Source organism: Aethina tumida, chromosome 3, assembly GCF_024364675.1.
Source record: "Aethina tumida isolate Nest 87 chromosome 3, icAetTumi1.1, whole genome shotgun sequence".
Classification (NCBI taxonomy): Eukaryota; Metazoa; Arthropoda; class Insecta; order Coleoptera; family Nitidulidae; genus Aethina; species Aethina tumida.
The window spans coordinates 11,205,740-11,229,643 of record NC_065437.1 but is presented as its reverse complement, the minus strand read 5'-3'; the positions used below and the strand labels follow the sequence as shown (position 1 = coordinate 11,229,643).

The 23,904-nt window shown below is 31.3% G+C and overlaps 5 protein-coding genes across 7 annotated transcripts in view; 3 read left to right on the top strand and 2 right to left on the bottom strand.

Moving 5' to 3' along the window:
* Positions 1-5,627, bottom strand: part of LOC109604187 (uncharacterized) — a 132,190-nt gene extending 126,563 nt beyond the window's left edge. Inside the window, exon 1 of the mRNA XM_049964332.1 lies at positions 5,386-5,627. The gene's annotated coding sequence lies outside the window, so the exon portion shown is untranslated. The remainder of the gene's footprint in view (positions 1-5,385) is intronic.
* The window catches only part of LOC109600372 (RNA polymerase-associated protein CTR9 homolog), a 357,258-nt gene extending 341,561 nt beyond the window's left edge, over positions 1-15,697 (top strand). Inside the window, exons 2-6 of one of the 2 annotated variants that reach the window (XM_049964330.1) lie at positions 11,719-11,763; positions 11,819-11,917; positions 11,979-12,680; positions 12,739-13,671; positions 13,731-15,697. In XM_049964330.1, the coding sequence (XP_049820287.1) occupies positions 11,722-11,763; positions 11,819-11,917; positions 11,979-12,680; positions 12,739-13,671; positions 13,731-15,533 (3,579 nt within the window). In that variant the 5' untranslated portion in view covers positions 11,719-11,721 and the 3' untranslated portion in view covers positions 15,534-15,697. Of the gene's footprint in view, positions 1-11,631; positions 11,764-11,818; positions 11,918-11,978; positions 12,681-12,738; positions 13,672-13,730 lie in introns of those variants that run through there. The other variant, XM_020016518.2, reaches the window with a different exon arrangement.
* A 69-nt stretch (positions 15,698-15,766) lies between these two features.
* Positions 15,767-18,691, bottom strand: LOC109600369 (solute carrier family 35 member F2). 2 transcript variants are annotated; one of them, XM_049964863.1, is made up of 7 exons: positions 18,320-18,689; positions 17,964-18,267; positions 17,551-17,704; positions 17,337-17,493; positions 17,075-17,279; positions 16,894-17,024; positions 15,767-16,838 (listed from the first exon to the last, which is right to left on the bottom strand). In XM_049964863.1, exons 1-7 carry the CDS (start codon positions 18,379-18,381, stop codon positions 16,655-16,657), a joined length of 1,197 nt encoding a protein of 398 aa, XP_049820820.1. In that variant the 5' UTR covers positions 18,382-18,689; the 3' UTR covers positions 15,767-16,654. The 2 variants fall into 2 exon arrangements, with proteins under 2 accessions (XP_049820820.1, XP_049820819.1); XM_049964862.1 differs by having other exon boundaries at positions 17,337-17,704; positions 18,320-18,691.
* Positions 18,692-18,709: 18 nt separating this feature from the next.
* On the top strand, positions 18,710-20,436 carry LOC109600368 (ras-related protein Rab-39B). The gene is made up of 2 exons (XM_020016514.2): positions 18,710-18,903; positions 18,964-20,436. The coding sequence occupies exons 1-2, from the start codon at positions 18,796-18,798 to the stop codon at positions 19,510-19,512; spliced, it is 657 nt and encodes a 218-aa protein (XP_019872073.1). The 5' UTR covers positions 18,710-18,795; the 3' UTR covers positions 19,513-20,436.
* Positions 20,437-20,717: 281 nt separating this feature from the next.
* Positions 20,718-22,400, top strand: LOC109600367 (facilitated trehalose transporter Tret1). Its single transcript, XM_020016513.2, has 2 exons — positions 20,718-21,852; positions 21,909-22,400. Exons 1-2 carry the CDS (start codon positions 20,796-20,798, stop codon positions 22,211-22,213), a joined length of 1,362 nt encoding a protein of 453 aa, XP_019872072.1. The 5' UTR covers positions 20,718-20,795; the 3' UTR covers positions 22,214-22,400.
* The last annotated feature ends 1,504 nt before the right edge of the window (positions 22,401-23,904 follow it).

Here is a 23,904-nt window from a genome sequence, read left to right as displayed (position 1 = left end):
TTATAGTACTGAGAGCAAAAATTAGAATATTAAACGAAGTGCAAATAGCCAAAGGCAGGATTAAAATAATAAATTAGCCTCTAAGTTTACTTCTTATTGCAATCTTCAAAGTTTCTGTAAAGTATATGAATATTTAAATTAAAAATTATTAATTTACATTACTTAAATTTCTATAAGTTAACAGTTGTGTTCCTAGTGTCCAAATAGAGCCAATTTTTTAAAAAATTGTTGATACTACTGTATCCCTTCTTAAAGTAAAATGGCGATAAAACTATTGAAGAGACAGTACTCGATAACTTCAGTTTGAATAAATCAAAGGCAATAAATTACAAGCTCAAATTACAACATCGTTGTCAAAGACTGAAGTACTGCAGAAAAGAACAGATTTGTGAAGTAAAATGGAATGAGAAGAATATTTACCATATTTTTCTATTTTATCCTTTGTACTGTTCTTAAAATAAAATGGTGGTCAACATAGAAAAGGATAAAGCTCGATAACTTCAGTTTGGATGAACCGAAATCAATAATTTCCATATCAAAAGAAAGAACTCTTTTTGGTGTGTCTTCCATAATCCATAATCGTGTTGTAACTGTTTAAAAGAAGCATCAAATAACAAAACCCTCTTCAGAAATTGAGATGGTGTAGAGAATGACAGCCTTGAAATGTGGAATGGAATGGGGTTAAAGGTACATTTAAGAGATCTGATTAATTAGCTGGAGAGTATTAACCATATTTTTTATTTTACTCTTTGTACTGATTCTCTAAAAATAAAATGATGGTCAATAATGAAAAGGATAAAACTCGATAACTTCAGTCTGGATGAACCGAAGTCAATAATTTCCATACCAAAAGAAAGAACTCTTTTAGTATAATTTTTACATTTGACAAACATGTTGAACTGTTTACAGTAGATTCACATTGCAAAATCGTCATCAAAGATTGGTTACAAGTTTTTATCATTTCTTCTGTGTCTCTTAAAATATTATATTTTAAAAAAATTGTTCTAGTTGTATGATTTTTTTATAAATTGTTACCACCTATGTTTTTTTATTTTTCATGTGTTCTACGACGATTCTATTCATTAAAGGAATTAAGTGAGCACGTAACAAAATTTTCAGGCACACTTCAACTTGTCAATTTGTATGTCACAACATTACTTCAACTCTCCAGTATTTTTCCCTAAATATTAAACGTGGTAAATTTAATAACTTAATATTAAATTTGGCCGTAATATTGCGTACTTCATTTTCCCGACAGCTGGTTTTAAACCGGCTCTTCAGGCAACAGGACTAAAACAACTTCGTAAAAGTCTTAATTAAGTGGAAACGAACGCAACACGAAATCCGTCTAAGAATTCATACATCTCGATAAAATAACGTCGTTACGGATGCGAAACCGACAAAATCAACGTGTTAGAGACAAGCGGTCGTTCCGACCGTCTACTTTGTGGTGTTCACTTGCTGCTAACTCCCAAGCCAAACACATCCTTTAAGCGCGCCCCCCAGTTTCATGTAATTTTCGATTAATGTGCTGCTTGAACGTGTTTGGTAAATACACTCGTTGTGTTTGGGGTCTGTTTGTATTTGCATCCGTGTTCCGCGGTTCGAAAGGAAAGCGGACCGTTTACGGAGAAAAACGGTCGCAATTTACTTAAAGTAGCACGCGAAGGAAGGGGGGAAAAAGGGTGAAAGGCGACTCAGCACCGGACTGACGGAATTTGTATTTGCGGGACAATGTTTTCATTAACTTGCCAATAAATTAACTAGCTGATGGACTTTGTTGCTAGTAGTTTTTAAACTTGAAAGTGAGGTCAATAAGTTTATTTTTATTGGGCCAGCCAGATTTGTTTGTTTTATTTATTACTTACCGAAATTCATAACGTTCCCCTTGCATGCACGGTATTTCCGTTTGCGTTTCCGTACTTTCCCCAGGCCCGGTTTGTTTGCGCTTCCTATCGGCGAATGCACGGCGACACGGTTACACCGAATCTAATATACCAGAACAAACTTTGCCTATTCTTATTTAATCGTCGGTCCTTTTTGTTCGCCAATTCGGCGGGCCCTATTAAATTAATGGCTTTAATTTACGAATAGTTCGGGAGTTTTGTACAGGTGGCTGTCTGTTACGGTGAAGATCCGGATATAATCGAACTTTTATGGCAATGAAGCTTTTAGCAGAATTAAAGATTTCCATTGTTCCGGACGGTTTGGAATTTTATTTTAATTCGACGACCAGGATAGAATTACGTTTCATTTGCTGGTTGGCTTTGTATTCCTTCCACCAAAATGGTCGTGTCGATATTTAAAGCATTCTTTATAGACAGACATTATTGAATCCAATATGAAAATGAGTATATTTTTATTATCTTTTCTACATTTATACAGTTTTTCGATCAAATAAAAATATGAACAACCTATTGTAATGTAATGTACCTTACTCGCCATTACAATAATTAGACTATATTTTCCCATGATGATAAATTGGTATAGATATACATTTGAAATTATATATTTTTTTTTTTGACTGCCACAATGTCAGAGTAAGAAGATACTTAAATGCCATCTATAGTTTATTAGAAACATAAATACATATAAAATATATACAAATGTTATGTATATTATTATTTAACATTTACATCATTTAGTCATTACAATTTTTTATTATAATGGAGATGAAAAATACACAAGGTTATTTATTTAACTTATTTATCAGGAATTTATGGGGAACGGAAAAAAATATTGATTTTAAATTTTTATCGAAATTATAACTTATCTTGAATTATTTTTATAGTATATTATGTATAAAATTTCATTTCCTGTTTCGTCGGGGACATTAACTTCGTTACTTTTATTGGAACATTTAATTGTTTAATTTCGCTAATAAAATATTAAATTTTTTTCTATTTTTTGACATTAATGAATGAATATTTGATTGACTTGCCGCAAAAGTGTATCAAAATTTCTTATTATTCCACACATTTTATAAATTTAATGCAAAATTTGAATTAGTTAAAAAGTAAGTAACCAGAAATTTCGGATTTTCAAAAATAAAGGAAAAGAGAAAATGAAAAAAAAACTAAATTTTTCATTCTTGATTAAATACCAAATATTTTGAGAAAAGAAGCCTAAAAGTATGATTTTTAAAAGTTGGCATAAATTTATTAAAGACGCATTAATCAAAAACTTGTAATAAATGTAAAATAAATTTAATTAATTTGTATATTTATTTTTAAAATAAACTGGAAACTCCTTGTAACATAGTCCAATTAGAATATCAAGAAAAAAGAGGTAAATTGATTTTAAATTAATTAAATTCTTTTTAATATCTGTTTCTTTAAAAAAAAATATATATTTGTCAAGAAATTTGTAAATTATTTTAACTTGATTATAAATATACTTACAAAAATATTGTTAATAAAAAGCTTATGTTAATTTTTAAAATTTTTTCTTTTAAGAATTCTTCTAAAAAGTCTAAGAAACATAATAAATTTTAAAGAATTAATCCCATTTTTTTGTAACAGATTATTTTTTAAATTTTTAAAATGTGTAAAATTATTGAAATAAATTCGGACAATAGTGTTTATATTTAAAATTATTATTATTTTTTATTTTTTTAAATTCTATATGTAATTACAAACAAAAAGATTATATCATGTCCTACACATAATCCCAATAGTTTTTGTGTTGTCCTGTTTTTCCCAAAAATTATGACAGGTTGATAGTTCAACTAAAATGCCCGTGGGGCACCCAATTTTAATACTGACTATTTCATTTTTGATAAAAACATTTATCAAGGACATTTCTAAATGAGTCAGTCATTGTTAGTACTCCTAATATCTAATTTTGTTCCTCTCAACAATTTTTTTATTTTCAATAGAAAACCAAGTTTGTTTTGGCATAATTAAATTAAATATTAAAAAACCTTTCGATTGGTGTAAATATTCTCTACATATTAAATAAATATTTTACGAAAATTGTTAAAATAAGTATATTTGTCCTCCATATACTAATACTAGTTTATCCATTTTTCCTAAAATCTATGTTAATATGTATTTCATTTATAGAGAATGCATTTACTAATCAAAAAGTTTTTTAATATTTATTGTAATTATGCTAAAACACATGGTGTTTTTATTGAAACAAACACATTAATTATTGATGTTTTAAGATGCACAAAATTAAATGTAAATAACGAACACTCTGTATAAAAATTGGAAGTACTAATAATGGCTTCTTCTAATATAGTTCTTAATTAACGTGTATACCAAAAATGAACTGTCCAGCATCAAAACTGGTGACTTTACAGACATTTTAGTTACGACCATCAATCTGTCAAAATTTCTGAAAAAAATTAATAACCCAAGAACCATTAGATTTAAGTATAACACATTAATTAGCCATTTTATATGCAATTACATGTAGAATTTAAAAATCGAAAAATATATAGGGTGTTCAGAAAAAAATTTAATATAATAAAGTTCATGCTACTTCCGGTGAAACCGAAATTAAATTTTATCCAAAATAAATAATAAAGAAAATTAGTTATAATTGCTAAAACCTTTCAAATCAATATCTCTATTGGTTCTCCATAAATTTTTAATTAATAAAGTGAACCATCCCGTATATACCAATATTTTAAAAGTAAATTAAAATATTTAAGGAGACTACTATTCTTTGCATCATTTTAAGAAAAAAATTTCATATAAACGTATGTTTTAAAAATTTTAAATTTGTAATAAAATATGTCTTTCTATCTCTCTAACCAAATATCTTCAAAACAGCAAAAATGTATAAATTCTCACATTAATTCAAGTAAAGTAACAAAATAATTTTTATTACGAGGAAAAGCAGTGGCATTATCCTTTTCTTTAATAATTTCATTAAGATATCTATGGTGGTATTATGGGTATTAAAAAAATTTTGACCCTTTGGGTCATATATAAGTTTTTTGTTAAAATGAACCCAAAAATCGCACCATTAAATAGTCTACCTTACTTTTGAAATAGTTTGAATATTTATAGTTAATTTCAAAAATTATAGTTAATTACAGCTATTAATTAAATGTGTTAGTTACGTACTAATCTGGACATTTTAACAATGGCTAATTGTTTCACGTGGATTCACTTGCACGCATTTTTACTGCTTCCTTCCTGTGAGTCAGTATTTATAAAATGTAACAACCAAAAAAACATAGTTATAATTATTGAAAGCCGTTTAAATAAATATTCCATAATTTATTTAAATGTTTCCAGTACTGTTGAGTACTATATTTAACAGTAGGTTTAAATTTAAAAAATAATAATGCAATTAAAATAAAAAATACATTAATATACTTAAATACTTCTCTTACTTAACGAATAGTTCAGTGAGATAAATAGAACATACCTGTGATCATATCCATGACAGACGCTCAAGAAAATAAAACAAAAAAAATTGTCCAAAACAACTGTCAACAAATGATCACAATCACCAACTCATAAAACCATCACCAAACAACCAGAAAAAGTGTCTAGCTCAATTAAAACCTCATCAAAGAAAAAGTCGGTAGCGCGAAGTCCGCCGCCAAAAATTTGTGGCTTCGACGCCGCTTGCGAAACGCGACCAGTTCGTAGTTTAGAAGTCGCGTGTTAGACGCGCACTGCCGCCACCGCTACGAACGGGGACGCTCACCCTCTATTGTGGAGCGTCGCGTTCACCCCCTCTCGAATTATATTCGCTTCGTCGTGTACGGAACGCATCCCTTAAAAACATCAACCCCGGCGACTTAATAAGCAAATCGAGAGGTCGAATCTGACGGTCGAGCGACATAAACAAAAAAGTGGCAAGGTCGGACTGAACCCGTAAACAGTGTGGCCATTCAGCAAACCGGGTTTCTCGGGTCTAAGACGATTTTGGAGTGCTCGTTTTCGTTCATCATGTTCGGTTTCCGAATCGAAACGCGACTGCCGTGGATACGCATGCCGTTTTTAGTATTAGTTTTTTCCAATTTTATATTTACCTGCAAAGCGTTTTTAATAAGATTTGCGGTCGGCATTAATTGACGATCTTGCATTATTAGAATAAAATTTTGAAGTCGGTGTGAATATAGTACATTTTTGTTTCAATATAATTATGAAATTAATAATATAACTACAATTATAAAATAAACAATGATAATAATGTAATAAACAATCAATATTTATTTATGGTTAATTTAATTGTAAAAATATATTATATAATTATTAAAATAAACTTATACAATAAAATAATTCTGAGAGAAATACTATGATTTTGATTTCAAACACAAATGTGTTAATTAACTACTCGTTTTGTTAATATTAATATTGTTCACCGTACAAATTGTTCATTAAATTCTAAATTATTTAATACAAATGTATATTTAATATAACTATTAAAAATAATTATATAGTAGGAACATTATTGCAGATATCATATTATTCGGTTTTAGGACTATAAAAAAGGACAAACATTTATTTTATATCTAAAGTGTGGAAAATAATATTCAATTATAAAATTACTGATAAATCTTAAACATTGGTACTTTTTAGAATAAATTTGGTATAGATTTTATTAATTACACAGCACGACTCGTTCAATAATAATCATAATAACAATTTAGTTCAGATTAATGAAAACCAAAAGAGAAATTTTCTTTTATATTTGAAGAACTTCAAATTATTTACTGAATTATTAAATTTGTCTAATTGAACTGATTACAAATGTTAATATTAAAAAAGTATGTTGATTAAAAATAAATGTTGTATTTAATTTAAATATTAAACGAAAACTTTAAATTAATTTGAACCATACAATATAATTAAATATAATTATTTGACTTTTTTAATAACTTGAAATAACTGACATTTTATAACTTGAAATAATTTACTTTTATTATAGTGGAAATGGAATACATAACGATACAATTATAATATTTATAATATTTTATTTTTTGCTGATGGAATATTCTCCGTATAGTCCTTAATTTAGTAAGTTTTTAAACACTTGTTTTGAAAGTACTATGTTGGGATAAGATGGCAAAGTGCTTTGAAAATTGGTTCACATAAAAAAAATTGTGTCAGTCTTCATGGAGAATATTTTGAAAAACAAGAAACAATTAAATTTTGTTCATATACGTGTATCTCGAAACTGATCGAACATCCAAATTTAACTTCTGGCAGTCTTAACTATCATATTTGTCCAATAATTTAACAGTATTTGCACTTTGTTTGATGTATTTGTAATATAAATATTCCGAATACTACATTTGTGTACAAACTTATAATAAATATTTAATTTTACATTTGTTGTGTTATTTAGGTCTAAGATAGTTTTATTATTAAATTAAATATCATGTAAGACTTAGTTTTAATCCTAATATTAAGGTACCTTAATTACCTTAAAGTTTTAGATATTTTTTACAGTTAGCTGCTGAAAACTAAAAATTTTATTAAATAAATGTTATTTTACTGCTTAAAATTAAATAAATAAATTTTTACTAAAAAAATTGATTGTTTATTATAATCAAAGTAGTATATATCGTTACACTAACAGACTTTTACTACAATTTAGCAATTTGACAATGAAGAGCAATTACAATATATATATATATATATATATATATATATATATATATATATATATATATATATATATATGTATGTATATATATATATATATATATATATATATATAGTATTGTAATTGCTCTGATTTGTGATGAAGCTCGTGTTAAAGAAAATTCTAGACTATGATACATTTGTGTAGATCTTTAGTCGTTCACTGAATAAGCGGTTTTTAATTAATACACGATATATGCTTAAAGTGAAATCGTGACCAATGATCACATAATAATTTATTATCCCAATTGCTTACAACTAAAAAGTATGACTATTTTTTAACACATCTATAATAAATACTAAAAAGCATTTAGTTAATGAATTCTCAAACAAGCGAAATACACAACATATTTTATACAAGTTACATAATATATTACACTGATATTTTCAAATAGTTTAACGGAAAAGTAATGTTGTATATCAGGGGTGGCCAGCTCCACCCCAATGTATTAAAAAAATTTGTTCACAAAAATTATACTTATTGAAAAGTACAAAATATGTGTATTGAATTTAAATATTAAAAATTGACCATTTATTTTACTTCTCTTGATAATTCTGGAATGAAAAGGGAAAAGGGGTACATTTATCGAGAGCCACAAATATTCCTTCAAAGAGCCTCAGGTTGGCCACCTCTGCTATATATTAATAAAATCATAAATATCTTAGTTTATGTCAATAGGATTAATTTTAGTTCAAACAGATGAGAGAAAAATAAAGAATTTTTTTTCTAATTTTATACATTTTTATTAGTTTTTATAAATAGGGCTATTATATTTAATTTATGACTAACTGTGATAATAATTTACAAAAACTAAGTTTCTTTAATTTAGTCAATCTCTAATTTTCTCAAGAAGTGTTTCCAAAAATATGAAATACTTATTATATAATCGACAGGAGTAAATTTTTTGATCCGCAATTAACCCTTTGTTACGTATATCTGGGTTTTACGGCCTACATTTTTTTAGGGTTCTGGGCGAGGCTTAACGAGAGAGGGTCGCAAAGGATTTTGTTTGGAAAGTGGTAATGTCATTCTGCAGCCGACTGTACATAGTAATATTATTGTGTTTTACTTTACTTTTAATTAATATTGTTAGTAATAAACAATAATTATTATAATGTACTTAAATTTTACTCAAGAATAAAAATATAATTTCAATCTTTATATACCATTTTATGATTGAAGTAAATTAATCTTTAGTAACGTATAATAGATAATTTATGTATAAATTAACGAATGTTTTATGGTTTTTACTTTCTTAAAACATAGTTTTTATTAAGAACAATTCAAACAATTCGTTAAATTATATATCAACAACAATGTTGAAGATTCGCATCGAGTTCCATATATTCAAGTTTGTGTAACGCTATAAGAAACAGACAAAATCTTGTTTACTTCGCTGCTAATGTATTATAAACATGTGGGTCCAAGCAGTTCCGTTCCGATTCAGAAACCGAACCGTGCCGAGTCCAAAGGTGCCGAACGTGTCTCACAAAAATATCAAGTTCAGAGGGGTACGGTTTGCTGAATGGCCACACTGCCCGTAAAACGCAGATGGGTGGTCTCTTCGAACAACGACACCGCCGAACAACATCGCTGTTTTCATTTGGGATATTGAATATTGGGTTTTGGGTGGGAAAATATGACACGGTAAATAAAATAGCTATAAATTTGTGAAGCTTAAGGAAGCACAAAGTTGTGCTGTATATGGAAACAGCTTCGACGAATTTGTAACCATATTTTAATTTATTTACCGTCAATGATTTAGCCACTAAACGGGGTCTATAGTCAAATTTAAGTCGCTTCTGAGAATTCATCAAAATACTAATTATTCCATCCATTATGATCACTAGATGTATAATAATATGACGTGATAGAAAATAAATACAAAAAACATAATTTTAAAACTTAGAAACATCTTAGAATATTCAAAAATAGTTGGATTAAATGAATTTATAGAAATTATTTGAATACATTTAGTCATATAATGTCTGTCTCATTGAGTATTTGACAAGAATGAACAAAGCAAATCTCTAGACAACTTATATGGTATAGGTATCCTAAGTAAAGATATGTCCATATTTAATAATTTTACTAAAGTATATTATTACGCCTGTAATAAAAATCATTTCTGAAATTTTATAAAATAATAAAAGAAATTCATTCACCTTCTATAAAAACGGAGGAAGAAATTCAGCTTACTCTCCACCCAATTTCTAAATCAAGAGAAGTTGAATTATTTTAGGGGAATCTCTTGCATTACTTGGTGTAAATCCAATTAATGTCAATTCATTGACAGACGTCTTGAGAAAATCCATTGCAGCTTTAAATTAATCGAATATGTCACACACTGCTTGAATCAACATCTAAAAGTCTACCATCACATACACGTACAGTCAAAGAAAGGAAAAATTAAATGATAACAATTTGAAAACACTTTTAAAACTCATTGTGTTTAACTTTCCTTCATGAGTTCAAATCTTCTGAAACCCTTTGTATAAGGACAAATCTGTCTAATAGTCCACACACCTTAAGTGATTATGATTAATGATTATTAAACTGATATTTTATCCAGTTCAGTCGTGAAAACTTAAAAAATAAATAGCATTGAACTGAAGCCAAAACATGTCTATTGATGTCTATTTACTGTGTGGACAGAGCTTATGAAAAAAATGTTATAAATACATTTTACCAAAAATATTACGCCTGTAAGAAAATTATTTCTGAAATTTTATAAAATAAAAGAAATTCATTCACCTTCTACAAAAACGGAGGAAGAAATCCAGCTTACTCTCCACCCATTTTCTAGATCAAGAGGTGTTGATTTTAGGAGAATCCCTTGCATTATTTGGTGTAAATCCAATTAATGTCAATTCATTGACAGACGTCTTGAGAAAATAATCCATTGCAGCTTTAAATTAAACGAATATGTCACACACTGCTTGAATCAACATCTAAAAGTCTACCATCACATACACGTACAGTCAAAGAAAGAAAAAATTAAATGATAACAATTTGAAAACACTTTTAAAAATCAATGGGCTACCAAGCACACAAACGACTAATTTCCAAAGTGATTTATGTGTTTAACTTTCCTTCATCATGAGTTCAAATCTTCTGAAACCCTTTATATAAGGACAAATCTGTCTAATAGTCCACACACCTTAAGTGATTTTGATTGATGGTTATTAAAATGATATTTATCCCGTTCAGTCGTGAAAAGATAAAAAATAAATAGCATTGTACTCAAGCCAAAACATGTCTATTGATGTCTATTTACAGTGTGGCCAGAGCTTATGAAAAAAATTAAAATGCATTAAATTGAACGACGGATTGGTGAAAGCAAATTAGATTTGTATAGTATTTATATTGTTAGTATATTATGTAGTAGTGTACAGTAATATTTTCTGGTCTACCTTATTCCTTACCTTATCTAAAATAAATTCATAAGAAAAAAATAATTTTTATTTTTTCCACAGCAAATATTTTTATGATATATTCATCCATTTAAAATTTACTAATATGATTTCTTCAATTTTCATGCCTAAACATTATTCAGTAATTTTTAGTTTTATTACAAAAAATGGGATATTTTGCCCATAAATATAATTAAAAAAAAAAGTTTTCAAAATTCACCCTGTGTATAAATAATATATAAAAATAATGTATGTTAAACAAAGCGCTATAATTTAGTTTTTTAACTCCCATCTATTTCTAAATTAATATAAAACATAATACAAATAGTTTAAGGTTAAAATTTAAATTTAGTTACCCAATCCTGAATTAAGTAAATTTAATAGTCATTACCTTCACATTGTGCTATGAATATATAAAATACTAGCCGATATGGGCTTCTAATGTAACTTCACAAACCTTATATGAGATATAAATTTTAATAAACATTTAAAACTTAAAAATATAAATTAAATTAGATTTAACAGGAAACTGTAATTTTACGTTATTTCGAGCGACATCTATATTCAGTATACAGGCGATGCAGACCTTCAGTGGCTCCGTTCGAGTTTTTGCCTCGTAGCATTGTTTGTATATTTATATAAGTGATAATAAATTATAATTCGTTGCTGGAAGTTTTAAAAAAACTTCGTGATGGCAGCGTCCATCGAAATCCCTCTCCGTGATACGGATGAGGTAAGTAATTTAATTGGAACCCCGACGAGAAACTAACAAATATGTGGATTTTTAGGTTATAGAGCTGTACTCCGATCAGCTTCCTGATGGTGATGAAGTGCTGGGTATTTTGCGCCAAGAAAATACCCATCTTTCTATTTGGGTTAACTTAGCGGTAAGTACACCCAATTAAAAGCTAAGTCCATGAAATAACTCTTGTATGTTTATTGGAACAGTTGGAGTACTACAAACAAAATAAAATCAGTGACTTCATCAAAATACTTGAGGCTTCTGTTGACGCAAATGTCGATTACCGTGACTATGAGAAGGATCAGATGCGAGCACTTGACATGCTTGCTGCACATTATGTGCAGGAAGCAAATCGTGAGAAAAACAAAGATAAGAAAAAGGACTTGTTCTCTAAAGCTACAGATTTATACACAACCGCAGATAAAGTTATCATGTATGATCAAAATCACTTGCTTGGCAGAGCATATTTCTGCCTTCTTGAAGGTGATAAAATGGAACAAGCTGATGCACAGTTTAACTTTGTCCTCAATCAGTCTCCTAATAACATTCCATCACTTCTGGGAAAGGCTTGTATTGCTTACAACAAGAAGGACTTTAGGGGTGCTTTGGCATTTTACAAAAAAGCACTTAGGACTAACCCTAACTGTCCTGCTGCTGTTAGACTGGGGATGGGACATTGTTTTATGAAATTGAATAACCAAGACAAAGCTAGATTAGCTTTTGAGAGAGCCTTGCAACTTGACCCAAAGTGTGTAGGAGCCCTAGTAGGTTTAGCCATTTTAAAACTCAATTTACAACAACCTGACACAATCAGAACAGGAGTACAGATGTTGTCCAAAGCTTACACCATTGATTCTTCGAATCCTATGGTTCTTAACCACTTGGCCAACCATTTCTTTTTCAAAAAGGTATGCACAACTTACTAATTGTCATGTGTGATTTTTTTTTAATATCAATTTGTTATAGGATTATAATAAAGTGCAACATTTAGCATTGCATGCTTTCCACAACACAGAAAATGAAGCAATGAGAGCTGAAAGTTGTTATCAACTAGCCAGGGCCTTCCATGTACAGGAAGATTTCAACCAAGCTTTCCAGTACTACTACCAAGCCACCCAGTTTGCACCAGCTGCTTTTGTGCTACCACATTTTGGACTTGGACAAATTTACATTTTTAGAGGAGACACCGAAAATGCTGCCCAGTGTTTTGAAAAAGTACTAAAGGCTCAACCAGGAAATTATGAGACAATGAAGATTTTGGGTTCATTGTATGCAAATTCTTCGTCGCAGTCAAAACGTGACGTCGCCAAAAATCATTTGAAAAAGGTTACGGAACAGTTTCCCGACGACATTGAAGCATGGATTGAATTAGCACAAATTTTGGAGCAATCTGATATACAGGGATCTCTAAATGCTTATGGTACGGCAATCCAAATTCTCAAAAAAGACGTACAAGCCGAAATTCCCACTGAAATATTGAACAACGTGGGCTCGTTGCATTATCGCTTAGGTAATCTGGAGGAGGCTAAGAAGAATTTGGAGGAGGCACTGTTCAGGGCTCAGACAGAGGCTGCTGAGCATGATACACAGTATTATAACTCCATTTCTGTTACAATAACCTACAATTTAGCAAGACTGAATGAAGCACTCTGTTTGTTTGATAAATCAGAGAAGCTTTACAAGGATATCATTAAAGACCATCCAAATTACATTGATGGCTACCTCCGGTTGGGTTGTATGGCCCGCGACAAGGGTCATATTTATGAAGCATCTGACTGGTTTAAGGAGGCAGTAAAAATCAACACTGAACATCCAGATGCATGGTCACTTTTGGGCAACCTTCATTTAGCCAAGGCTGAGTTGGGGCCTGGTCAAAAGAAATATGAGAGAATTTTAAATGTAAGTTTATCTCTGTATACTTTGAATTGAAAAATATTTAACTCAATTTAATTTTTCAGAACGACGCGACCGCCCAGGATTCATATTCGCTTATTGCATTGGGCAATATTTGGCTACAAACGTTCCATCAACCTACAAAAGACAAAGAGCGTGAAAAACGTCATCAGGAACGAGCACTGTCGATGTTTAAGCAGGTACTTAAAATCGATCCAAAGAACATCTGGGCTGCAAACGGTATAGGGGCGGTCCTCGCCCACAAGGGCCACGTCAACGAGGCTCGTGACATCTTTGCACAAGTACGAGAAGCGACCGCCGAATTCTGCGATGTGTGGCTCAACATTGCCCACATCTACGTCGAACAGAAACAGTTCGTCAGTGCCATACAAATGTATGAGAATTGTCTACGAAAATTCTTTAAATACAACAACGTGGAAGTTCTACAATATTTAGCTCGAGCTTATTACAAAGCAGGTAAACTGAAAGAAGCCAAAATGGTTTTGTTGAAGGCCAGAAGGGTGGCACCACAAGATACCGTACTTTTGTATAACTTGGCGTTAGTACTTCAACGTTTGGCCACCTTTGTACTCAAGGATGAGAAGTCCACCCTTCAAACTGTGTTGCAGGCTGTGCATGAATTAGGATTGTCATTAAAATACTTTACATACTTGGCTGAGTTCGGTGATAAGATGCAATATGACGTAACTTTGGCCGGCATGGAAGCGAGACAGTGCAAGGATCTGCTGTCCCAGGCCCAATATCATGTGGCGAGGGCCAGAAGAGTCGACGAGGAAGAAAGACAGCTTCGCAGGAAACAAGAGGACGAACGTACGGCTTTCAAAATGCGACAAATGGAGGAACAGAAGAAGATGGAAGAGGAACGACGGTTGACGAAGGAGCAAATGCTGCAAAAACGTCAAGAATACAAGGAGAAAACTAAAAATGCTCTTGTTTTCATGGAGATGCCCTCAGAGAAGAAAACCAAAGGTAGAGGTAGAAGAGATCAATACGTCAGCGACTCAGGTAGTGACCAAGAAAATCGGGGTGGAGAATCGAGAGAGCCGAGAGAAAAGAAACAGAAGAAGGAACGAGGAAGAAAACGAAAAGGTAGCGGAGATCGCAAAAAAGGAAAGGGTAGGAAACGGAAGGAGAGGAGCGACGACTCCGATTCAGATAAAAGTGATAGGCCGAGGAAGAAGGGGAAGAAAAAATCACTTAAGGAAGTCAAAAAGGATGACGGGCTCAGCGCCAAGCAGAAAAGTCGTATTGTGTCCAAGGCAACGATTTCGAGTAGTGACGATGACAGCGACGACGGAGGCAAACTTAAGATTGCCAGTGGCGATGAAAGTGACACAGGCACTAGAAGCAGGAAGAGGAGGATTTCCTCAGGTTCGGACTCGAGCCGTTCTAGATCCAGATCCAAGAGCGGTTCCAGAAGCAAATCAAGATCCAAGTCGAAAAGTAGGTCTAGGTCCCGATCGAAAAGCGGCTCAAGGAGTCGATCTAGGTCGAAGTCCAAGAGTAGGTCGCGTTCCAGGTCGAAAAGCGGATCTAGAAGTAGGTCTAGGTCTAGGTCTAAAAGCGAATCGAGAAGCAGATCGAGGTCGAAGTCAAAATCGAGGTCTAGGTCTAGATCTAAGTCTGGCTCTAGAAGTAAATCTAGGTCAAGGAGTAAGTCTAAATCAAGGAGTAGGTCTAGGTCAAGGAGTAAGTCTAGATCAAGGAGCAAATCGAAAAGCAGGTCTAGATCTAGATCCAAGAGTGGCTCAAGGAGCAAGTCGAGGTCTAGGTCTAAAAGTGGGTCTAGATCTCCCGCAAGAAGTCGCTCAAATAGTCGGTCGAGATCCAGGAGTAGGTCAAATTGAATTTTTGTTATGTTATCGGTTTTTAATTCAACAAAATCATTGTAAAGAGCTTTTTAGAAGTTTATTAACGTTGAGGTTAATAAACATTATTGATTATCATATTTTTGTATATGTATTATAATCAATGATTGGTGTAATATAAGTGAATAAAACAATTAAGGACATTTTCATATTTTATTTTACATGTTTCCTTTGAAGGTTTGAAGGAAAACGAAAATTTTGTAAATAGATTTTTTTATTCAGACTTAATAGTGTAACAATTGGATATAAAGTAAAACAAATAAATACATCTAAAACCTTACAATTACCCTACGAAATATATCATCGAATATTATTAAATTGTAAAATATAAGGTACATGGAGAAACTATTTAATATTGTATAAGAATTAAATAGTTAAATTATTGCATGTGAAAGAATACAAATGCCTCTAGTAATTTTGCAATCTTCATATTTAATATATTAAGTGGTTTCACTATAACTATGTGTATGAGAAGTGACGATTTTTAAAAGTCTGTAAAAGGTTTGCTTGTAATTAAGTGATTGGTCCCAACCAACTCAAAAGATTGCAGATCCTTATTTCAGTATAATGCAAGGAAATATTAATTCCGTAGATTGTTCCGAAGAATGTTTTCATTCTATTACCTGATTAAGTAATAATCTTAAGTTATGAAGGCTTTGATATATGAATAATTGGTTCATCCAGTGCTTATTATATAAAATTACCAACTACCCTTGTACATGTTGTATAATATCTAAGTTGAAACTATATCTATCTTGATTATTGAGCGGTTACATACATAGAAGCTTCGATATGTGTTTAGAAATATCGTATATAATTATTGTGCATTGAAGATACCTCAAAATCACTAAAAACACTTGTGTCAGTACGGTAGAAATCGAAAAATTCGTTGCATTAATGCAATCTCATTAGTTGTACACAGCAAACTGTATGGCCAACCATCAAAATTCTTATTAATTAAGTGGAAGAACTATGTGTACTTAAAATTTTAAGAACATTACAAATTCTAAAAAAATTATAAAAACATTTTTTTTCACAAATTTCTACAAACAAACAACCCGTATATTTTTTAAACTTTTATAAATTATAGAAAAACTCCTTTAAGTAGTGGTGGTGTGAGTATTGAGTACGTCATGACTGCCATAAAAGGAAGTGAAGGTGGTGTTTGTACTGTGACTTAGGGGAAAGGTGTCGTTACTGTTCAAGGTGCCAAAAGCCGAAAGAATTTCTGTGCCACGCTCCGGACTATCGGTTATCATGTGTTCCCTCAATTGGCACTCAGACCTAGGACAAAACATGATCATACTAGTTAAGTTAAGGTTCTGCGTAGATAATTTACCTTGTTGAATTGTTCAATTCAACATTTTGATTTGAAGGCAGTTGGTGAGATGCAACTGGTGTTTGTTTTATTGCATACACATAGACTCCAGTCATTGACAATGTATAGGATAGAAAATATAAGGCGTGGAACTAAAACACAATATATTAATATAAAATTTGAAAAAGTTATGGTTAAATACTTTATAATTAAACAGTAGTATTCCTACAATTAAGGTATAAAAATTCCCCGAAAGTAGGGACAGGTGTAAGGCGGTGGTTCCCATGTTCAGAAGGAACACTGACGAGAACGTACAAAACATGAATTGACACGCTGAAAATGACGATATTAATGCACTTGAGTTTCTCCATGTCGACGATATCAACGTCTGCTTCTCTAGAACGAACCTGGAAGAATTTTGAATTTAACACAAATTGTTTTTGTAAATATCTAACCATGCATACATCTGTAAACCGCTTATAATACTACCAAAAAGACCCAACAGTCCCAAGTACTCGACAATATCTGTAGTCTTAACTGATAATTCTTGTAAGACAGTCACTATGGCAAAGAGAACAGAGCCTCCCAGACATAACATGTCTCCCACCAACTGATTTTTGCCTACAACATTCGATTGACATAAATAAACATCAATAAAATAGAAAAGTCCAAGCATACCATCAATTTTAGTGTCCTCGATGGTAGCCCAGACGAGACATCCGACGCCCATCAGACAAACAGACACAGCCAGAATATGTACCATGCGGTAGCGGACACCAAGCACCAAACAGCTCAATGCAAGCGCTACTGGTATGGCAACGCAACCCAGAAGCTGAAAGCGACCAATTTATACTTACTACATTATATAAACAACAATTAAAAAATGGACAGTTTGATGAACATTCTTAATTTAATATTTTATACAAAACATATCAGTATTTAATGTAAATGTTTTAAATAAAAATTAAAATATAATGATTTAAAGATTTAATATAACATTCTTACAAATAACTGATTAAATATTATACAAGTTGCATTTTGAATTATTAAATATATTAAAAAAACTATAAAAATATGCAAGCTGCCCCAACCTGTATGCTTGTGAGTGTGGTAAACTGGTGTGCAGTACTCAGCAATGTGTTTGCCTCAACATCAATCAAACAGAGCAAAAGATAGCGCCAACCTCTAGCTTTTATCACTGATATCAGCCCTTTGTCCCCTCTTCGAAATGCCAACCAGCTTGTGTAAATTGCACACAGGAACATGTAATGGGGAAACGATTGTCCTGTGGGTTGGACTGATGAGGGGTTGGAGTTTATGTAGTGAGCAAGTGTGTTGATACCACACAGTACAAGCGACAGGAATTGTCCGAGGATTATGTTTTGCCATACTTGCCTACAAAACAATAACATTGAATAAAGCCTGGGAATAAACATAAAATCTTTACCATTTTCCAAGTTCGGATAAATTGTGTCCTATTTTATCACAAAAACCGAGGTCATCTCCCATTTTTCGAATCAATTCATCACAAAAATTTATAATTTAACTGGAATAAAAGAAGGGCGGGGCACCCTTTCAAACTACCCCATATTTATTTTAAAATAGCCGCGCAAGTGTTTTGCGCAGTTTACAGGATTCTGCGTTGCATGCGATTATACAACTTGGATTATATAATCGAATTAAATAGTTCCAACTAGTTTTGTAATCATTTCATATTAGTTTCTTCTATTTTGAAAGTTAAACTGTTGTTTAAGTGCTTTAAAATTTTTTTGCTTTTAATTCGACAGGTAAAGATCACTTTATAACCGACTATCATATGACAAGCAAATGTCAGTTGTCAGTTACAATAACAAATAAAATATAAATAAAAATATTTAGCAACGACGTTACGAAAGAAGTTTAAATTCAAGTAATGCTTTAAAAATGGTAGAGCCAATATTCGATTATCAATTCCGATTGATATTGATAGGAGACAGTACCGTTGGCAAAAGTTCTTTGTTAAAATACTTCACTGATGGGAAATTTGCTGAGGTAATTCACCATTGAAACGCATGTCACCAAGGTTATTAATTAATCAATTGCGTCTTTCAGCTTTCTGATCCAACTGTAGGTGTAGACTTTTTTGCTCGACTGATTGAAGTGAAGGATGGGACTAGAATAAAGCTTCAACTATGGGACACTGCTGGTCAGGAAAGATTCCGATCCATTACGAAGTCCTATTATAGAAATTCTGTTGGTGCATTACTAGTTTATGACATATGTAACAGGGACACTTTCGAACATATACCCATATGGATGGCAGAGGCTCGTAGACACATTGAACCACATAGGCCAGTTTTCGCATTAGTTGGATGCAAAGCAGACTTGGTTAGCAATGGAAAAGAAAGGGAGGTATCAAAAGAAGAAGCAAAGGCATTTGCCGATCAACATGGGTTGTTTAATGTAGAAACATCAGCTAAAAATGGTATGAATGTGGAAGAAGCATTCAGATCTGTCACACAAGAAGTATACAATCGGATTTTAACTGGGGAATACAAGGTGGAGGATGGTTGGGATGGTATTAAAAATGGATTTGCTAGGCCAAATGGAATGGACCTCAATCTAATTGAAGCAGAATCTGCTAAATCATCTTGTTGTTAGTTACTTGCTTGTTGTAAGCAGCTGTGTATATAAATTAAAAAATAGGTTGTAAGAAGTAAATTATAGATTTCACATTTTATATATCTATAAAGTGATTTGGTTTGAATAACAAAGGAAAATTTACTAGGAACAATGTGTAATGAATATTCTCAAAACAATTATAATAAGTGGTAAAGCTTGCTACTGTTGTATATATTTGCTATTCATGAAATAGGTATTTTCAAGTTTTATCTAATTATTTATTTTTAGTTACTGATAATATGTTTAAAAACAATTTTAATAGTTTATCTGTTTTTAATTAATTGACATGGTGTTCATTATATTTAGGTTTATTTATGTCTAATTATTTAGATAATGTTGTATTAATAAATTCACATATTAAGGATCTTTAGATATATAAAAAGAGAAAATTCATTAAATGTTTATTGTTCTCATTTCTATAAATAGATATTTTTGTATGGAGTAATAGTTTAATTGCAATATTTATTCTTAATATGTGAATCTTTAAACACATTTTTTGGAATATAACAATTTCATCACATTTCAATATTTTATAATTGTTTACTTGAAAAAATCAAGAATATTTTAAATTGTGCTTGTCACATTGTCCATTTCCTATTAGAAGTTCAATTCTACTACAGTACCGTTAATTTTTGAAATGACATACAATCTTCACATTTCAGTAAAATCTTTTATAAATAATATAAATTTTCAAAAAATTTGCTCAATATTTTATTTTGGTCTTCATCTGCTTAGGATTTCTGGATTGTGAATGATGTTGTTACGCATAAATTAGCTGATAATCTAGTCTTGGAATGTTCAATTAATTTTTATAGAAAGTTGTATGTACCTATAACACCATAGTTCTTTTGTATAATGTTGTACGTTACAACTTATGTTTAATAAACTATAATTTATAAAGGATATTGTGTCTTACTATATCTTTTCAAATTTAGTCTAATATATGATTGTCATTACTCCTTCAAAATAAAATTGTTGTTACTTATCTTTAATATATACAGAACGAAAAGTGTTTAATCCATCTGAATTTTGAAAGAGTTATCATGTATAACAGAGACAATAAAGTCTCTCACTACTGGACAAATTGGAGACTTTACTATCTCTGTCGTGCATGATATCTTCTTCTGTCTATATTTATCTATCTGAACAATAAATTTATTTGTTAAAATAATAATAGAACAGAATTGTCATTTTTAGTTTGATTGACATTTAAAAGCAAGTCAAATAAATCGCAGCTATTTCACATTTTACACGTACTCAGGATGGCGAAGATATTCCAATATTTGGCGGCGTTTAGCATTTGCATTGGAGCACTGTGTACAGGTATTTTGATCGCATGGACATCCAATATTGGACCAAAATTGAAAGATGGCGATTTGAATGATTTGGAATTTACGGACACGGATTTTTCAATTTTCGGAGCAATGATGTGTTTAGGTGCCGCCTGCACATGTATTCCCGTAGGGTTCCTGCTCAATATATTGGGGCGGAAGCTGACCCTGTTTCTCACAGTCATTCCTTTCACTATAGGATGGGCTTTGCTCTATTTTGCTAGCCACATGGCCATAACGTTTGTTGCAAGATTTATCTTGGGACTGGCCGGTGGATCATTTTGTATCGGGGCGCCGCTTTATAACATGGAAATAGCCGACACGAAGAGCAGAGGAATGATGGGCACCTTCTTTCAACTGTTCATAACTATTGGGATATTTTTTGCCCAAGTTATGGGATATATGCTTTCTGTTCAAGCATATTTAATAGTGTGTGCCATAATTCCGTTCATCTTTCTGATATGTTTCGCCTTACAACCCGAATCACCAGTTTTCCTAGTCAAGAAAGAAAAAATAGAGAAAGCCGAAAAAGCACTAAAAAGATTGAGAAATGAAGATGACAATATTGCCGACGAAATGAAGCAGTTACAGACGAACGCAGCCAAAGAAATCGAAATGAAAGGCAAATGTAAGGAGACTATGAGTCATAAAGCGACGAAAAAAGCAACATTTATCTGTATGATGTTGATGGTCTTCCAGCAATTCACTGGCATAAATGCTATCATGTTTTATACTGAAACTATCTTCTCTTGTGCAAATATCGAAGTGAATTCAGCATTACAGACCATCACAGTGGGACTTGTTCAAATTATAGCTACTTTGGTATCAGCTGTCACAATCGACAAGTTTGGAAGAAAATTACTCTTCTTGGTTTCAACTTCCATGATGGCGGTTGGGGTCTTTCTGTCCCTCATATTTTATATACCTTTCGTTTACAACATAAGCAGCGAATCAGCAAATGAAAAACTAGCATGGTTTCCTCTAATTGGTAAATTAACTCAAAATAATGTATATTCAAAATTTATAACTTAAAATTGTTCCTAGGTATATGGATTTACATCGTCGGCTTCTCGCTGGGCATGGGCCCGATACCGTGGATGGCGGCTGGAGAATTGGTACCAGTAGAAGTCAAACCACAGATTGCTGCAGCCGCTGGCACATTAAATTGGTTCTGCGCCTTCCTGATTACACTTGGTTATCCCATCATCAACGAACAATTTAAGGCTGCTATACCATTCATTTTCTTCTTCATAATGTGTATTGTTTGCATTGCTTTTACACTCATATTCTTTATTGAGACGAAAAATAAGGATTTCAATGAAATCTATCAGGAATTGGGTGGGGATTGATTAAATTTCTTGTTGCAGAAAATTATTTGTGCTTTGCAAAATCACTTTTTGATATACTACAAGAAATTATATGTGTATATATGTTGGCATATATAGTGCCAACAAATTAAAAAGTCACTTGTATCATAAATATATTTTATACACTTATATTTTATATAACATATTAAATAAAGAATTATTATTGTGACTTAATTGTTTTGTGCTACTTAAATATATTTTTTTTATTTAATTTTTGCAATATTTTCTTAAATGAATACGGAAATTTTAAAAAATATTATGCAGGGTATTATCAGCATAAACTTTTATTTTTTAAGATTTTCAGAACAACTAAAATTAGTTAATACAATTTGTAAAGGAAATGTGGGAAAAGTATATATACAGCAGGAAAAGCGTTTGACCCGTCTGAATTTAGAGAAAGACATCATGCATGATAGAGACAGTAGACGTGAGAGAGAGACTTACTGTCTGTATTGTTCATGTTCTCTGTTTCAGGATTCAGATGGATTAAACTCTTTTCGTACTATATGTATATGTTGTTGAGGTTAACTGGGTTGCCTATAATAACAGGCATAACATGATAAATGTTTCAAATAATAGTACTACGACAAATTTTAAACATGATTTGTAATGAAATTTAATTCTTTTTATTCTATGGGGATAAAATTAAATAAATAAATAAATAAAAAATAAATTTTATTTTTTAATAATAATTAAAGTACAAAATTTCATTTTTCGATATTCTTATATATTCCATATATATATATATATATATATATGCTTATTAATATTCATATACCCATGTCAAATATTTTGTATTATTTCTATTACAAAACCTGAAACAATCTTTTTCAATTAACAAATTCAGTTTAAACAATATTAGAAAAGTATCAAACACACTACAAAATATATGATACGTAAAGTTTAAGGTTGTTTGATCTTCCTTCAGTTTTGATGGCCTTTACCTTTGGCAAGCTTAAGGTGAACTAGAAAATCCAACGTGTAAAACGAAAAAAAACATGCATGATTTTTCACCATATAAATTTCCCTTTATTGTTACGATCATTTAGAGACTAACATCATCATTGGGTACTGTCGCGAGTGATCGCACCTCATTCGTTCAGTAGGCTAGGGCCATGGTCAATTCAATTCGATCGGAGTTATTGACAATGAAACGGTTGTAAGTGGGTCACCTACATTGTGACACACTTTATCCATCGAATACGGGTCAATGTTGACGCCGAAATTCACCAGAAATCATTTAAATCTAATCATATCCAGTTATTTTGATGTAATTACAATTGTTTTCGTTGTGGTTGAATAATACAACATTGAATTTGATTCATTGTGTGTTGGTATTAATATAGTTTGAGGTAATTAATCACATGCAATGAACCTAAATCTCTTCATTGTGTAATCAAATAACTAACTAGTATTGTGGAAAGAAGATAATAAAACATTTTTTTTTATTTAAATATATTAGATACTGAATATTTAAAGCAATAATAACGATAAACCTGTGTATATTAATCGAATGTAAAAAATAATCTAAGGCCATTTAAATAACTAATCAGCAAAGATAATAAACAAACAGGTGTAAACGTTAATTTTCTTAAATGTTTAATATTGCTATCAAAAATAATGATTTTATAACTAACAATAAGAGTTCACAACATATAATATTATAGTAATGA